Here is a 19407-nt window from a genome sequence, read left to right as displayed (position 1 = left end):
TTAGAAGTACAACTTGTATTTAAAAATTTAGAATCTTGATTAAGTAATTAAGTTTATAAATTATGAATTTATGATAGATCATTGATCATTATACTAGTTTGTTTATTTTTCTTCAAGTGCCACAGCTTTTTGAAATCAATTGATGCCTCGGGAAAAACAAAGAATGTTCAATATCTTTGTGAGGTAATGGATGAAGTGATAAAGGATGTGAGTGAGAATGTGGTATAGATAGATACAAATAATGCAACAAATTATGTTGCTGCAGGAAAACTTCTTATGGAGAGACACCCTCACTTATTTTGGCCCCCTTGTACCACTCACTGCATTGACCTCATGTTAGAGGATCTTGGTAAACTCCCTTGGATAAAAATAATTATAGAGCAAGGAAGGAGTGTATGCAAATTCATATATAATCATACATGGGTCCTCAACCTCGTGAAATAATACACAGAACAAAGGGAGTCTTCTCGTCCAAGCGTCACTAGATTGACAACCAATTTTCTCACATTGCAATCCTTGATTCAAAGGGAGGTTTGAGCCACATGTTTGTAAGCGAGGAGTAGATTGCATCATCATATGCAAAGACCGCTGCAAGGACTGGTATAGCTGATCGCATTTTTTATGAGACTTTCTTTTGGAAACTGATCGCTGAAATTGTGAAGGTAATTTTCCTTTTTATCCTCATTTCAACTTTTTTGTTTATGAAATTATGTTATAAATTACTGTTCATTTTTTAAATAAAAACTTAAAGTTGATTGTTTCTCTTTCAACTTTCATATGAATGGAGTTCATAAAGCCGCTTGTTGTTCTCCTACGAATTGTTGATGGAGAGAAGCCCTCAATGGGCTACATTTATGAGGGCATGGATAGGATGAAAGAGGCCATTCACTCTTTTTTTGCAAGGAATCGAGATAGGTGTGGGCCTATATGGGATGTCATTGATAGACGTTGGCACAATCTACTTCATAGGCCTATACATACAGCAGCCTACTTCCTTAATCCAATATATACCAATTCAACCCACATTTCAAGGCTGATGATGAGGTGTGGAGTGGCCTATATGATGTTGTAGAGAGAATGTCACCAGATTCATGAGTTGGAACAATTGTAATCCGTGAGATTGAGTTGTTTAAGAAAGATCAAGGTAACTTATTTGCACAGGATTTGTGCCAAAAAAATAGGACAGAATTGATGCCTAGTAAAAATCTATAATTCTACATCCTAATTTCTAATTCTATTACCATTTTAATTTGATAAAGTCAAAGTTATTGAATTGATTTAAAATTTTCTTGTTTCAGATGCATGGTGCGAGATGTTTGGCACTAAGGAGCCAAATTTACAGAGGATTGCGATTCACATCTTAAGCCAACCATCTAGTGCATCAGGATGCGAACGTAATTGGAGTCTATTCAAGCATATACATTCAAAGAAGCGCAATAGGTTGGCAGTGCAAAAAATGAATGATCTTGTCTTTGTTCACTACAACCTTCGCCTTCGCCATAGACAGATCTTGGGCACCGATAGATCACCGATTGTAATAGACTATTGATCCACATGCAGAGTGGAACACAGATTGCTAATCCTATCTTCAGTGATGAAGATGTGAAGTGGGTTGATCAAGTGGATCAGGAGGCTGAGGCAGTAACGATGGTAGTTGAGGAGGCTAGAGTGCGAGGAGACAGGACCCTGAGGCTAGGAGTGATGGATTTGAGTCTGATGATGAGGATTATGATAGTGAGGGTGAGGATGAGGATGAGGATGCCCCTGCAGTTCAACCTAAGACAGAGGGAGAGAGGATGGCTCTACAGTCTTCCATGACTTATCTTAGGTGTACTTGTAGGACATAGGCTACTATGAGCCTTAGTCTTCTACACTCTAGTTGTTATTTTGATGTGTTTCGAACTTTTGATACCAAGGATTTCGTAATCCATGAATATTGTAGACATTTGACATTGTAGTAACACTATGTTTATTACTTTGTATTATGTTATTTAGTTTTTTTCCTTTAGAAATTCGCTTTTATACTTATATGATCTATGCAAAATCGTGTATGTGTATTAAGTAGCTTCTATTTATCTCAATTACTGTGTATTTGATGTTAATTGACTAAAAGATGCATAAAAAAATCTTAAAATCCTTAAAAATCTTTGAATTTCATGGGTTTTTCAATTTTCTGAGTCCTTGCTAAGTTCGGTCGCCGAATCTGAGTCCGAGTCTGGGCCCAATTTTGACTTTCCGAGTCAAAGGCGAGTCTAAGTCCTGTAACATTGAAAATAATTAAATTGTTGTGTAGAAATTGCACTTTAGGTTGTATGGAAAAACAAAGGCATTTATGATGTCATACTAGATGATGGAAGTATTGTATGGAAGGATGGAGTTGTTGTGCAAGGGATGGAAGTATTGTATAGGAACAGTAGTTGTTGTGCCAAGAAAGCCCTCGAATGTCATACTGATAGTTTTGTACAATAGACAGAATGACTAAACATCATACAGGGATACTTGATGTCATATGAAGGAAGAAATCCATACAAGATGGTTGGTCAAGTACCAACTATGCCTCTGCTTTGTATAGGCTAGTACAAGACTCATCTTATCATTCTTATTTTGTACTACCAAATTCCTAACAAGGTAAAATCTTGGCCACTAATTCTATGAAAAACAAACATACCCTCACCAAGAATGAGATTTATAGATCTCTCGAAGCTATGAATTAAACAATGGCCTCTGCATAGTCTTCATTATTTTTTGCTTCCCCTTTTCCGTCTTCCATAACTTTACACACTTTCATTAGTTTCTCTTCACCAAGAGTTGTAGCTTCAAGAAAATCACAGGTTGGCAAAAATACCTCATTGTCCTCTATTTGCAACTTGAATAGTCCATTCAAGGAACTCCTCTCATCTTTAGAACAATCTTCCAGCTCAAACAATCCTTCACCGTTTGGTTCCATGTCTCTCATTATTTTGTTCATTCTTAACTATCCATCTTCTAACTTTGATTCAGAGGATGCTAACTCCTCACTCACCGCTTGGTTTCTCAAATTGATGATGTACTTCCTCCCTATTGGATATTCCACCATTTAGCATGTGTATAGGTTGTTTGTAGTTTGTTCTTATATTTTTTAGTTTGATTATTTGTTATTGTCTATTGATAAAACATAGAATATTAGTTGAGCTCATGACTTCTATTTTAGAGCACACGGTTTCCTTATTCAACCCATATATTTGTAGATCATATTGGGATATGATATGAGAAAATTATTGTAATGTCCCCATTTTTGGCAAGTCTACTCAGTTGATGGAGTTAGCTCATCATAGCAACCCTTGTGATCTTACAGGGTGTTTTCGGGGTCTTAGTTGTGGACTTACTATTTTTAGTAAATCTATTATTGTCAATTGCTATTTTTGGCAGTACAATGGGTGGTTGGATAGTTGGTCGTCACCTACAGTTAATCAAATTAATTATTGCATGAGCTCTTATTTATTTATTAATCATTGAGTTGCATTATTATAATAATGACATTAAGAGATTTTTCTAAAAAGCGTGTTGGTGTTTCTAGTGTTGAGTTCTTTTGGGAAACTTCCACAATTTCTAAAGAGTTATTTAGGAAACTTTGGCCAACAGAAGATTATAAATGAGAGCTCATTGGATTGGGAAAAGCACACTTGAATATATATATATATATATATATATATATATATATATATATATATATATATATATTTTTTTTTTTTTTTTTTTTTTTTTTTTGTGTCTTTGTGGCTTTTTCTTGAGTTCTGAATTGTATGCCCTTGCTGAAGTATAAGGGTTAAGTTTGAGAAGTTCTCGGCAATTGTGCTGAAGTATACAATGTTAAGTTTTGAGCCCAGAAATCAATGATGATAAACAACAAACAACAATAAGAAAAAGCCAAAACTGAAACAATAAACACCAAAAATATCCTGGGAAAACCCTTCCAGAATGAAGGGAAAAACCCACCCACACAACAAAAATATATCTTTATTGATCATTAAAGTTCAAGTCTGCAATGCCTATCGCTTAATGCGATACAAATAACTTAAGGAGAGACTCTTCACATTCCAACCGAAGGTCACTCCAAATTCCCAAAATGAGTCTCTTTATTACAAATACAATAACAACTCTTTGAGTTTCCATGCCTCAATGCATGTCGAATGACACGTCATTACATTTAATATTACAATTTAAACATATGTGTCCTTTTCAGCTAAACATTACAATAATGGTAATAACATTCATATTTCCAGAGATAAAGATCTCTATCACAGCTACCATCTTCAACACTCCCTCTTAGCCAGAGAGAGATCATTAGTTGAACAATCACACAAGATTACAACCAAAATGTTAATGATAAAATCTCATCCCATATATCCTATAAGATTCATGAAAACCTGTAACAATCAATCATATTCATGGAATCACTCAACATGAAACCCTGTAATAATTACTCATATTCATGGAATCACTCAACATGAAAACTTGTAACAATTTCTCATATTCATGGAATCACTCAACATGAAAAAGATTTGCAAGACTCGCAGCTAAGCCTTTATTCACAGACTCTCTCAACATGAACTGTCATGAAATCTCTCAACATGACATCCAACTCCCATCATGGAATTTCTCAATGTAATGACATCATGTACTCTCTCAACATGATGTTCACTATCGCATAGTGAAAGAGTTATCATAGCTGATCTTACAATCTTTGTTTATTCACACAAGAATAGAAATAGGAAAAATAAAAGCAAGACTTAGTTCCATTTAAGTCTCAAATTTTACAAAAACACAAGCATCATGATCATATATGACAATGAAGAGGATTCCATTAGTACTCCCTCTTAATTATGAAGCCTCTCTCTGAAGCTAAAATCTCCCTCTATAGCTCAGCATCTCCCTCTTGAGCTATAACATTTCCCTCTGAATGCAAAGAAACCTCATCTTATTTCTTCATCCTGGAATCAAATATCTAACAAAATTAAACAGAGATCCATGCTATACACTATTTCTAGTGATGTAAGAAAAAACAAAAAAACTTATCTATGATTGTCTGCATGTATATGATACATGCATTGGACTCATTCAATTTTGTCTCTTTACCATAATGTTGCAGCTTCCTTTCCTTTATTTATAGATGTGGTAAGAAAACATCTCCAGAGAAATATTGATGACAAAAACTTTATGAATCTCATACAGTATGATAGACTTTTTTTTTAAGAATGATATTCCATAGTCTCAACTAAATATTATATATATATTCTCGTGTTAGAATAATAACTTAGATTCATGATCAATCTCAAAATAAAATACTTATCTCGTTTGTGATATGAACTCAACAAGAAATGATTTGTTTATTTAGAATCTACTGCAGTTGGTAATGAAAGTTCTCAGGTATTCTTTGTAACTGGTAATGGTCCTAGAAATTATCATTTTCCTCACAGCTAACTCCATACTACAAGACGATATGGTATCTTCAAACAACCGTCAATATACATCTGTAACTTCAACTCTGTCTGTCACCGTGATGGAGGAGAGCCTGGTTATCAGACTTGAAGTAATACGTCAGTTTACAAGCAACAATCTTGTAGTTTACCTTTCCCATATACCACAATTTTTGCAACACAGTGCCCCTACAACGTACAATGCCTTTGAGCCTCCTTTCATTCTTTCTAATAACCTAATTGATTAGAGTTGAACTGTTGAACTCCTGAAATCAATGGCTATAGTTCTTTCTCTAGGGCCATAATTGCTTTTGTCCATTCTATCATTTGCACGTCGAGAATCACCTTTTGAATCAAAACGACCGAATCTAAAAGTTGCTCCTAATTTATCCCGCAAAGCACTGATATCCACTAAATTGCCCCACAGTGCTAGAAGACTTTCTCTCTCCAAAGATGTTTCACCGACAATGATGTCGGGAAAACTTTGTCCAACGGAATTGAATAAATTGCTTATAGCTCAGGGGATGGGGAATTTTCTCGACGGTTCCGGGGCTTGAGATTTGAAAATGGAACATTATGCACTAAATGGTTGCCAAATAATTTTAATGAGCAACGGTTACAAGGTATACAAAAACACGACCGAACACCTCCAAGATCGACACTATCAACAAGGATAGAAGGAATAAAAAACTCCATCGTGCATGCAGAAATGTGGCATCCAATAAAGCACTCGATCATAAGGGGGACACGCCAAATTCCATCCACACAATTAAGACAAAGGAAAACAAATGTGATTGCCACAACAAGACCCTTCCATCATGGATGACAAAACATATCTCTACAGCCAAGATTTGAAACACTTAGAGTGCTACATCAAAAGTCATGATAACAATATTGCTTGCCAAGAAGAAATATTAAACACGTTAAAAAAAAGACACTATGAGAGTATCAACTGTAAAATTTCACGACATGCAAGAGTTGCTCATACGGAGATCAATATAATACTCATGAGGCAAAAATAAATAAATAAAATGCAACCTCATAGAAAAATTGAAGACTCCATTAACGCGATGCAAGACAGGAAGATGATGCTTGATTTCAAAAGGGACCAGGTATGCATGTGCTTCCTTTCATTTTCTCCTATATACTAGAACCAAATGCCATCCAGAAATATATCCAAGGTCCTTGACTTCCCATATGACTTGTGATTTGATAGAGGAGATGACAATAAAGCTGATGACAAAGATTTAAAAAAAGAAAAACAATACCAAAATGGCAACACCTACATTATCATATGATCTAGAAACCGACCAAGAAATATTACTAAAAAATATAACAAGTGAGGCTACTGCAACAAGTTCAATACCAGAATCTCAAGGCTTTATAAAACAATGGTACAATGAACTGACAACTCCTCCATTGAACAAATCATTCTTTCCAACCATAAATAATCTGAAAACACAAATTCGAAGAAAGAAAAGAAAATTTCCTTTAATGATGTTATCAAAACTAGGCTCTGATACCATGTTAAGTTTTGAGCCCAGAAATCAATGATGATAAATAACAATAAGAAAGAGCCAAAACTAAAACAATAAAAACCAGAAATATCCTAGGAAAACCCTTCCAGAATGAAGGGAACAACCCAGCCACACAACAAAAATATATCTTTATTGATCATAAAAGTTCAAGTGTGCAATGTCTATCACTTAATGTGATATAAATAACTTAAGGAGAGACTCTTCACATTCCAACCGAAGGTCACTCCAAATTCCCAAAACGAGACTCTTTATTACAAATACAATAACAACTCTTTGAGTTTCCATGCCTCAATGAATGTTGAATGACACATCATTACATTTAATATTACAATTTAAACATAAGTGTCCTTTTCAGCTGAACATAACAATAACGGTAATAACATTCATATTTTCAAAGATAAAGATCTCTATCGCAGCTACCATCTTCAACATACAATTGGCCAACATTCTCCTATTGTATTTTTTGTGGATAAGGAGAATGATCTTAAAAATTATATATTTCTTTTGAATTGTTTGCTGAAGGGTTTTGTGAGATTTCTAAGCATTGTGAATTGCTGCAATCATTGTTGAGGTATAACGATTGGCGAATATCCTAGCTGTTCATACTCTATCCTAGAGATTGATTGGAGGTGATAGTCTGGAAATTGGAAGAGAATTCGTCGAGGGTTACGAAGGCCAACCACCTTAAAAGTTTGATCCTGGCTACATTTACTTCTCACCATAATGTCACATTGTCTTCATCACCAAGCAACACCCAGTCTGCTTCGCATAAACATGTTGTTGCTTGCCATGGAGAACAAAGGGAAGGTGCACGCGACCAAGTGAATGGAGAACAAGCCATCTCGTTTAAGCAAGCACTGCAAGGCGTCCAACCCATCTCAGTTGATACCAAGTTCATCAGGGACATCTCGGCCTCCGCCTCTCAACCTACCCGAGAAGGAGATGGACGTAAGGATTCAACTTTCCCCGGTTTTGTTATTAAACCCAATGACCAAATGAGGTTAGAGTTAGATAAGGAGAAATATAGACTTAAGAACACCGCTATATTCTTTGTTGCTATGGACCCGCTCAAAATGTCATCAAGGAATTTCTTGAATGACTGGTTTCAGAGGGTGTGGGGGAATAAATTAGGGCATCACTTCTCTTTTTGTTGTATGTCGCAAATGGGCTTGTTCATTTTGATTTTCTACAAACCTAACTCCCAAAAAGCACTTGTAAAAAAAAAGTTTTAAGTTGGCAATGCCGAATTTAGGGCTCTATCGTGGTTGCTTGAAACAATTAACAAAGAAATTTTGTCTCTTGCCAGCCCCAGATGGTTAACACTTAGTAACCTGTCAGCCTATGTTTGGAATTTCATCCCGCAATTGCTCAAACCAATTGGTAGTCCTAAAAATTGATCATTCAAACACTCTAATTCCAAATGCAGATGTCACAGTTCTTATTTCTATTTACCCTAGCAAGGAAGCCCCGGAAAGCATTTGTTTAGACATTGGGGAATAACCCATTTGTTTCCCTAATGCTAACATGGGTCGTCTCAACGCTTGTTACTTGTGTAGAAGAGAGGGCCATAGGAGGAAGGTGTGCCCTCTCCTTGCAAAAAAACTCAACATCAAAATGTGTTGGCACCCCCTAAACTTCCATCCAAAGTCAAATATGTTATTGTTCCATCTCGCCCGGACTCCAACCAAATTTCTCTTGAGCCCAAGGCACACAATGGTTGAAAGACGCTGAAAATATTTGAGCCTCCCTTGATAAGTTGAAAGACAAGTTTGTCAAACCAACATCTGGCCCCAAGGTGTGTAACTTACCCTCATCTTTGGAAGGTCTAGCATCTCTTCTGGATGTCCAGTCTATTGACTTTGGACTTGGACCCAAGTCTCCCACTTGCAACTCTCGCCCTCTCAATGCCCAACAATTAGCTCTGCGGACCTTGAAAGAGAGGGTTGAGAAAGCTAGCAGTGTCTCCTCTCCGCCTATTTTGAAGTCTTCCTCTATTCCAATCTGGGGTAGAGAAGAGGATGCTTCTTCTGTACTAGTTGCCCCCCATGAGAATTCAAATGTGGAGGTTGAGGAGGTGAGTGTCTATGCGGCTCCAATTATCCATGTGTTGGATTGCCTCAACAAGAAAGAAAGGCTCCATGATTACTCTGTCATTGTCATCCCTGCTGACCCTATTGTGTCTGGCCATGTTGAGGAAGGGGATGAAGCTAATATTACCCATGATGACATTCAAACTCCCTCTTAGTCCAATTTGGGGGGTAGCTGCAAAGTAGAGGAGATGCAGCTTGTTGTCCCTCCAAAGAATGGAATAGGGGAAGGCTCCAAGGCAGATGCTACAGTGGAAGAAGGCACCTTTGTATTTAAAGCAGAAAAGAAGGAGAAGAAGAAACCTAAAAAGAATGATCCTCTCATATTGGAAAATGGAGAAGTGGTTGGGAGTAAGAGATGAAGGCCCTCTTTAATGAGTGGCAACACCAAGCCCTACAAAATGCCTAGAACCAAAATGCCTGATTGCTTCAATGGGTTTCAAACTCCCATGGACACTGACAAGTAAGATTGTCCATGGATAAGTTAAAACTTGCATCTTGGAATGTCAAAGGACTAGAGTCCTCAAATAGGAAATATATTGTCAAGAGATTACTAAATTGGGCTCAAGACATATTCTTCTTCAAGAAGTCAAAGTTGTAGGCTTTGCTCTTGAGATTGCTCTGAAATGTATTTGGAAGGATGTTGTTGCATTCTCTACCAATCACCCTAAAGGCAAGAGGGGGTACTTCTATCTTAGTAGGGCCTAAATGGAGGAAGAGTGTCAGTCAATGGGATAACTCCCCTTATAATAGATCTTTTGGGTTACTTTCAAGAAAGAAGATTTCGAGTTTGGAATATGTTCTATTTATGCCCCTAATAACCATCCAGACAGAATTAAATTGTGGCAATGGTTAACCTCTTTACCTAATATTCCATGGATTTTGCATGGTGACTTCAATATGGTGGAGAGGTCCCAAGATAAATCTGGTGGCCTAAAATTTGAATGGAAAGGCAGTGAGCAATACTTTTGGAGCAGAATGCAGAACAAGCTCAATCTTATTGATTCTCTTGCCGAGTTAAGGCAACAATCTAAAGGCATATGGTTCACCTGGTCTAACTTTCAGAAAGGGGATAAGAGAATCTATTCCAAGCTAGATAGAGTCTACTTTAATAAAGATCTCTTCAGCTGTATGAAACCCCCTGATGACAATCCTGTTAGAGTTCTACCTTATTCTCTTTCAAACCATCACCCTATTCTTACTGAAATTTTCAAGTTAGGCTGTCCCAAAACTGAAGTCAAATACTCTAAATCGTTTGCCCTCAATGCTTCACTCCTGGAAGACCAAGTTATATTGGCAGCTGTATAAATTGTCCACTGGTATAACTCCTCTGTTTGTCTTCATGAAGATCCTATCAATAAATGGAATCAAACTATTAATTCCTGGCAGAAATTGTTTAAAACAGTTGGCAAAAAGAGAGCCTTGGAAATTTCTCTTATCAATTCCCTACAGTCAGCTGAGGCATCAGTCCAGAGCCAACCCTCTAATCCCCAAGCTGTGGAAATAGTCTCCAAAGTAAAACATAACCTTAGGAAACTTGAAACTAAAAGGATTCAGGGTGCCAGGGTAAGATCAAGAGTTAACTAGTTAAAGATGGGTGATAAAGGTTCTAAGTTCTTCTTCAAAGTGTTGAAATGTAAGGAATCCAGGGACAAAATTGACAGTATGTGAGGATGGCTCCACTCTCACAGATCCCACTCAATGCTTTTGCCCAATACTACAAACCACTTTTCACTTCTGATGGTGTGGGGAATGACACGAAGGAGGCTAGAAATAAAATTCAGTCTATCATACCTAAGAAACTGTCAAAGTAGGACTCAGCCCAACTAGCAGTGCCTATCTGAGTCAATGAGATCACCTGTGCAATATCCATTATGAGTAAAGAGAAAGCACCGGGTCCAGATGGGCTATCTATAGAGTTCTTTAAAGTGAATTCAGATTGGATCTGCCCTATTCTGCAAGAAATATACCACTTTGCTCTGGAAAAGGGTTCAATGGGGCAGGAGATTAATGCAAGTCTCATCAAACTGTTGCCGAAAGGAGGAGATAAAACCCTTCTCAAAAACTGGAGACCAATAACACTCCTCAATGTATCATACAAAATTCTCACCGAAGTGTTGGCATCTAGGATAGAACATATTCTTCCTAAGATCATTAATCCTACACAGACAGGCTTTGTGAAAGGGAGATTCATTTTGGAGAATCTTTTAACTTGCTGGGAAACCATGGACTGGACTCAGAAGTCGGGACAAGATGTGGGGATGTTGTTGATTGACTATGAAAAGGCCTATGATAGGGTTGAGTGGGGTCTCATCCTAATGATGTTGGAAGCCCTTGGCTTTCCTACAGCCTTCTCGCACATGGTGGAAATTCTGATGATGGATGCAAATGCAGCGGTTGAAGTTCATGGAGACAGATCAGATTTCTTTGAGCTTTCAAGATCAATTAGGCAAGGTTGCCCCCTAGCCCCTACTCTCTTTGTTATAGCAGCAGATTTTCTCTACTATCTATTCAGAGACAGCTCCTTGTCTCCCAAGGTTCAAGGCCCTAGTCTTCCAAATGGAAAAAAAAATCCAGTGCCCACTTTGCTTATGATACTGTCATTCCTTTTACCCTTGAAGAGGAGAATATGGGTCACTTGATGACAAAACTGGAGTTATTTTGTGCAGCTTCTGGTAGCAAAATTTATATCTGTAAATCCATTTTACTGCGTTGGGAGTTGCATCCTTCACCTTGGTGTTGCAAGTATGGTATTAGCTGGGGGGGCCTAGCCATGTGAAGTACCTTGGGATCTCATTTGCTATTAATCCAAACATTAATGATATGTGGAATTGGATTAGAGAGAAAATCAGTGTTAAGATTAACAGATGGAATTCTTTCTATTTATCCATGGTCGTGAGGGTACAGGTGTGTCTAATAATTCCTTTCTTCATACTCAGTGGACTTCTTTTTACCCTTGAAGAGGAGAATATGGGTCACTTGATGACAAAATTGGAGTTATTTTGTGCAACTTCTAGTAGCAAAATTTCTATCCCTAAGTCCATTTTACTGCATTGGGAGTTGCACCCTCCACCTTGGTATTGCAAGTATGGTATTAGCTGGTGGGGGGGGGGGGGGATGTCGGGGGGGGGGGGTGTCTAGCCATGTTGTGAAGTACCTTGGGATCCCATTTGCTATTAATCCAGACATAAATGATAAGTGGAATTGGATTAGAAAGAAAATTAGTGTTACGATTACAAATGGAATTCTTTCTATTTATCCATGGCTGTGAGTGTACAAGTGTGTCAGAAAAAAAAATTTCATAGTCAGTGTGCTTCTCTTCAGCTTGACTCTTTAATGTTAACCAATGAATTCCTGCAGAAGATTCTTCGTGATTTTCTTTGGTATGATGGGAAAGGAACAAGTAAATCTCATGTTATCAGGTGGGATTGGTGCACTAAAAGTAAAGAATATGGAGGGCTTGGGTTGAAGGACCTCAGAACGCAGGGCATAGCCTTGGCAGTGAAATGGATTGCTAAAGCAGTACTGGGCAATGAGCCATGGAAAATTCTTTTAAGGCATAACTTTAGCAGCGGACATCCTTGTGGAGCTGAATTCCGGAGTAATCTAGACATATTGGACTTCCTAGCACTGGAAAGTAGAACAGTGGTAGGGGGATCCAATGTGTTCAAATCACTGTGGAAAAGCTGGGCAAGGGTGAGACCCTTGCTTGGTATGATCCAGGGATCAGAAGTAGGTAACATTTGGTCTGGTAAAAGCTCTAATTGGTGGAATTTGAAAAGTAAATCAAAACCCCTTGCCCTTGTTTAGGATTGTTCTGTAAATAAATGGGCCAAGACAAGCATAAGGAATTTCAATGATATCCTTTGCAATGGGAAGTTGTTAGATTGGATGGAACTGAAAGATAGATACTGTCTACCTGATTCTCAAAAAAGGACCTATTGTGTTATTAGGAGAGCTCTTGAAGGCTCAGGTGTCAGGCAAGAATGTTGCTCTCCTAATACTTGCTTATTCCAGCTGCGTTGGACTGACTCTTCCCCTCTGCATCTAGTCAAAACCAAATATGTCTATTCTATCCTTTCCTCTAGTACTGTCATTCTAGATCACTTGAACTCCTGCTGGAATTTATCCATTGCACATGCTGAATGGAAGAAGATCCTTATCCATATGTGGGCTAGGCCTATTGAACCCAAGGTTAATTGTTTCTTATGGAGCATGCTGATCCACAAATTGCCTTTTAAAAAATCAGGAGGGGACAATAATAACTGTTCTGTTTGCAATCAGCCAAAATATGTCCTTTATGTTTTCTTTCATTGTTCATTTGCTCAGGCTATCTGGAACCTTTTTGGGCTCAATCTTGATAGTAATTTTTCCTTAGACAACATTATTTTTGGCAAAATAAGTAGTAGCAGCAAATGTCTTAATATGTTCTGGTTTATTCTCTCTTCTATTCTGCTCTGGTCTCTATAGAAATTCAGGGTTAAGTTAGATTCCTTACTGAGTCTCTGAGGAGACTCATTTTTGCTAACATTGCTCTGCGGGTTACAACTATTTTCAAGCTCAAGGAAGACCAGTTCCGCCAGTTGCTGCAATAAGGAAAAGGTCTGCTGGACAGGAAAGACTTGTTCTATGGCTACACCACTATGAAGAACAAAGAGAAAAGCAGCTCGCTTGATGACTTCAACATTCCATTGGCATAGTTTGTCAAGAAGCTCAAGGAGGGCAACTGGAAAAGACAAACTGTGGATAGGGAGCTTCCTGCCAATCTCTTCATGCCTTCCCCACCTCAGAATCCAGCGAGGAAGAAGAAGATGAATAGTTTACTATTATCAATATTTACATTTTGTATTAAGTTGAAACTTTCAGTAGACGGTTGCAAACTCTCTGTGACAGCTAAGAGGCTGATTTTTGTTTTGTGGCTGGGTAGTATAGACTTGGTAGCTTGTAAGGGTATTTATTCAGTGGTATTGTGAACTATGTAAAACTCTCTCATTTGTTCTTGATACGCAATAGTAACAAAAATTGTGTTGTTTCTAAGTCTTCTAGGAGAGAGGACCCAATGGTGGAGCACCCTAAGCAACTTAGTTGGCAAGTCCCCTGCTTATACCTAAGATTTCACGTCATGGCCCACGTGATCAAATATGATGCCACATCAGTATACTTTTTACCAAGGCATCCAAAATAGCCCATAAAAAAGGTGAGAACAAATATTGTGAAAAAGGGATACCCATACTTGTGCGGCTGATATAGAATCTGTAATATTCCCAAGTATGGAAGGGCTGAATGTATAACGAAGATGAACTCAGAAAATCTTTAAGTGCAAATGGAGGGATCCGTACGGTGCTAGGACAATGCACAAGGAGGGTCGTACGATGTCTCCAACAAGGCCATAAGGTGAGGATGATTTGTGGCAGTACGGTGACCTTAACTTCCAGGCCGTACTATGGCTGAGTGAAAGTACGGAATGTTGGTTGGAGATGTGTCGTACACCAAGGGAGTGAAGGTTGTACAGCGTCTAGAAGCTCATACGGTGGCTAGTATGGTCCGTACGGTAGGCAGCCGTACGGGAAGGAGGCACAATGGTCATACGAAGAAGGGTGAAGGGCCAACAATAGCCGTACGATTAGGCCATACAGTGATGCAAAACAGGGTTGTATGGTGATTTCTAGAGGGTTATGTAGTGTGTGGTAAGTCGTATGGTATGAGTTGAAGTGTCCAATGCTGAGGTATCGAAGAAATCAAGTGTTGGAAAATAATCGAATCACTTAATATAACCGAGATAATAATCGAACAAGAAATGGAGAGTGAACACACATATTCAATTAATATTCGCCATATGATGGTGCTCCAATTTGCCAAATCCGAGCAAAGTATTACAAGCGACAACGGAATAGGGTGAGGGTTGAATCCCACCAAAACCGCACAAGCCAAATAGGGAAGGTCTTCCACTTCTGAAATGGCGAACAATCCAAAACTCCAACAGGAATTCGTAGTATATAGAAAATAATCCAAAAGCCTACTTAAAGACTACCTACAAGCCGTGCTTAAATACCCATCGGAAAACTTTCCGAGAGTGTACAAAGATAGCTGACGACAACACAAACTACGGAAACAAAAATTAAAATGGGTCCGAGATATATTAAATCAATCGGCCCATTAACAACGTTTAATTAAATACATTTATTTTACGATGGGGACATTACAGTCCTCTCGTCCCAAAATTTGCTTGTCCTCAAGCAAATGCAAATCCAGTTCTAGGAAACCTTTCGTAATCAGCTCCTTCAGTTCTGAGTCAGGCACTAAGTAGATCTTCCCACCAAAGTAAATGATGTTATTAATAACTTTTTATCTTTCATCGCGTACGTTGCCATCCATCAACTCGCATGCAAAAGTGTGCTTGGAATACTCGACCAATAGATGGGACCGCCAATTATCCAAGGAATGTGGTGCGGTGTTGACTATCTCGTTTTTACTTGCAGCGTCTGGGAACAAATCCTATTTAAAAATTACCTCCATCTTATTGATTGTGACTTCCCTCGATCCTTTATTTGACATTCCTCTTAGTAGCACCTTCTTGCCATCCGTCTCGAATGAAAAGTCCATCCTTTTGAAACTTTGGGTGAACTGGTCAAGAGTTTTCAATCACTAGATGCCCAAAATGATATTAGCATCAACCAAATCTATGACAAAGAAATCATCTGCCATGGTATAGTTTCCCATGGAAATTTGTAGCCGTGGAATCACATGAGTGCAAAGTAACAAGGTTCCTTCTACAACCTTAACCTCAAATCCTCCATGCTCAACTTTGTGCAGGCCTTTACTAGTGACCAAAGATGAATTGATGAAATTGAGCGTGGCACCACTATAAATCATGATTGGGACTCATTTTCCATGAAGTGTGCCACGAACCCTGAAGATACCACTTCCAGTCGATGTAGTGAGGGTAGCAATGGAACCCCCTTTTTGTATCAAAGCATTTATTCTCTCCTACTGGGTAATTTCTTCATCAATTGTTGCAAGTATTTGTCCTTCGTCATCATCAGGCATCACCTCAATGTAATGAATCTTTCCCTTCCCAAGGCAGTGATGACCAGGTCCCCATGGTTTTTTTGCATGTGAAACAGAGCTTTTTCCTCCGGAGTTCTTGCTGAGAGTCTTCATCAATCTAAGGTTTCTTCTGAACCATCTCCTTCTCCTTGTCTTCTTGTGGGGATGGTGTTGGTGTAGCTGCGTGAGTTTTGGAGGAAGATGCGGCCATGTCATGCACCTTCTTAATAGCTTTGTTGAGTGCACACAGGTTGAACCCTTTGATCCAACCTCTCAAAGGCTCCCTCAGCCCATCCATGAATAACACAATTCGGTGTCTTTCAGAGATGTCTGTGACTAGTACTGACAGCCTTTGGAACTCGGTGATGTAGTTGTCTACTGTGCCCGTTTGCTTTAGCTAAGCTAGATCTTTGAAGTTTAGCTCAGGATCTTTCCCATCAAAATGATCAATGAGTCTCTCAGTGAACTCGACATAAGGGGTCACTTGGTCGTGACCGAAAGTGACCAATCCATGATGCCACCACTCATGCGCCACTGCTTCCAGATGAAGTGTTGTGAACTTGATTGCTTCCTCTTCAAGCATTGTATTGAGTTGAAAATAGGTATCTGCCTTTAAGACCCATGACTGTGCGGTAATGACTCCAGATCCATCAAATGGTGATAAGTTTACCTTTCCAATCTTTCTCCTGAAATCATCATTAAAATAACCGCGACTTCCCCCGCCAGAATATCTCATTCTTAGATCAACATAGTCTCTGTAAGATATATCACCTTCCATGTTCGCGTTCTACCAATCTTCCCGAAGTTTTTCTTGCATTTCCTCAAAAGTGGGCTCTCTTCCTTTGCGTGGTGCTTCAGTCCTTGGAAGGAAGATGGGTATCGAGGGTTGAGAGCAAGAGAGTTGAAAGTTTGTCCTTCCCGAAACAAAATCAATGCTATGCCTATTTTGTCCTCCTATCTTTCCCTCGGCCAATTTTTGTAGAGTTTCCTACATAGGCCTTTGGGTTTCGAAAATTTGCAATTGGTTTCTGTTCAACTCTCTTAAAAGATTCATGAGTTCTGTCATGGAATCCTGATGATCTACCATTCTATCAATAGGGTTATTTCGCCTTCTCCCTCGAGTATAAACTTGCATTCACTTCTACAGGTAGGCAGGATCAAAAGCTCTAATACCATTGTAATGTTCCCAAGTACAGAAGGGCTGAATGTATAACGAAGATGAACTCAGAAAATCTTGAAGTGCAAATGGAGGGCTCTGTACAGTGCCAGGACAATGCACAGGGAGGGTCGTACGATGTCTCCAGAAAGGTCATACGGTGGGGATGATTTGTGGCAATACGGTGACCTTAACTTCCAGGCCGTACGGTGGCTGAGTGAAAGTATGGAATATTGGTTGGAGATGTGTCATACACCGAGGGCATAAAGGTCATACAACATCTGGAATCTCGTACGGTGGGTAATATGGTCCATACGGTAGGCAGTCGTACGGGAAGGAGGCACAATGGTCGTATGGAGAAGGGTGGAGGGCCAACAATGGCCGTACAGTTAGGTCGTACAGTGGATGCCAAGCAGGGTCGTACGATGATGCAAAATAGGGTCGTACAGTGATTTCCAGAGGGTTATGCAGTGGTGGTAAGCCGTATGGTATGCGTTGATGTGTCCAATTCTGAGGTATGGAAGAAATCAGGTGTTGGAAAATAATCGAATCACTTAATATAACCGAGATAAAACTCAAACAAGAAGTGGAGAGTGAACACACATATTCAATTAATATTCACAATATGATGGTGCTCCGATTTGCCAGATCCGAGCAAAGTATTACAAGCGACAACAGAATAGGGTGAAGGTTGTATCCCACCAAAACCGCACGAGTCAAATAGGGAAGGTTTTCCACTTACGAAATGGCGAACAATCCAAAACTCCAACAGGAATTCGTAGTATATAGAAAATAATTCAAAAGCCTACTTAAAGACTACCTACAAGCCGTGCTTAAATACCCATCGGGAAACTTTTCGAGGGTGTACAAAGATAGCCGATGGCGACACAAACTACGGAAACAAAAATTAAAATGGGTCAGAGATATATTAAATCAATCGGCCCATTAACAAGGTTTAATTAAATACATTTATTTTATGACGGAGACATTACAGAATCATATGATTGATTGGCCACTTTTTGCAACTAAAGGTATATTTCATTCTATTACTGATAGTCCTTGTGACAATAATAACTTTAAACTCGCACCTATTGGTTCAAGATTGTAAAAAAATTGGACACTAAATTAACAAAATTCAAATATTGAATAACTAAATATAGCTATTAAGTCAACAATTATTATCACAGCCATTAGAAAATGTTCAGCTATTAGGTCCATTTCCTGGACAGAAATACTAAATGCCTTTAAATTAACAACTTTAAAACCTCCAGGAAAAGCTTACCTTATCCGCAGAGGAGAGATAAGGATGAGCAACGAAGGGCTCCTCAGTGTGTATAAGGTCCCCGGCTCGAATCTCCCGATTTGCAATCACACCTCTACCTGCGGTCTCCGTTAATCCCACTCGAACGGGAGGCTGTGCCCCTGTCATTTGCATGTTTTCTAAACATTATCATTTCAAGTTCCAAGGTTTCTGAAAAATATTGAATATTGGAAGGAGTTAATTTTATTCCACACCGGAGGAGAACCGACGCAATAATCGCTGAACGCTAACGTAACAATTTCTGCTGCCATTCATTCTCACAAATTCAGTAGAGAGCTGCCGCAAAACTTATAATATGCGCCAAGAATTTAAATAGAGAGCTAAGATCTTTGTGTAGTTCTGTGCGTGCAAGATGCAATGTGATGTCCATTTTCAAATTTGACATAAGGATGAACTACGATTTTGAAAAAGGTTATGAATAAAGTGTTCAGCAGTATTCAAGCAAGGGCTGAACACTTTGGAAACGAACAACATTTTGTGTCGGGAAAATTTCAGTAGTAGGCTCATAATTGTTTCATGAATCAATATAACTTTATTCTAGTCATTATGCGTGAGGTAAAAGACCATCTTTGGTGTTGGGAGGAGTAAATGTAGACTAATATGTTCTTTCTATTAAGCATATTCATATTCCTTTTAGTACTATTTTTTCATAGTTTTATCCCACTCAAGTATTATGTTCTTTAATTTTCTCTTTATTATTGTTAGCTTAATTTTTTAAAATTAAGGTTGATGAAATGTATAGGTACAAGAAGATGTAATAATGTGATTGTGCAAATAGAATGGTCTTTAGGATACAATTTCT

General features: G+C 38.6%; 1 protein-coding gene across 4 annotated transcripts in view; it reads right to left on the bottom strand.

Annotated features, from left to right (window-relative positions):
• The window catches only part of LOC149577058 (histone-lysine N-methyltransferase ATXR4-like), a 237839-nt gene extending 218727 nt beyond the window's left edge, over positions 1-19112 (bottom strand). For 2 of the 4 annotated variants that reach the window (XM_089821834.1, XM_089821841.1), the window contains exons 1-2: positions 18800-19112; positions 18567-18706 (exon numbers count right to left, since the gene is read on the bottom strand). In XM_089821834.1, the coding sequence (XP_089677960.1) occupies positions 18567-18706; positions 18800-18860 (201 nt within the window). In that variant the 5' untranslated portion in view covers positions 18861-19112. The remainder of the gene's footprint in view (positions 1-18566; positions 18707-18799) is intronic. The other 2 variants (XM_089821858.1, XM_089821851.1) reach the window with 2 other exon arrangements.
• Between the last annotated feature and the right edge of the window lie 295 nt (positions 19113-19407).

The sequence above is a fragment of the Cupressus sempervirens genome, chromosome 1 (assembly GCF_028749045.1).
Source record: "Cupressus sempervirens isolate cs-2001-9-10 chromosome 1, ASM2874904v1, whole genome shotgun sequence".
NCBI classification, from domain to species: domain Eukaryota; kingdom Viridiplantae; phylum Streptophyta; class Pinopsida; order Cupressales; family Cupressaceae; genus Cupressus; species Cupressus sempervirens.
Note: the sequence above shows the minus strand (reverse complement) of the source record. Positions and strands in the feature narration are given on the sequence as shown.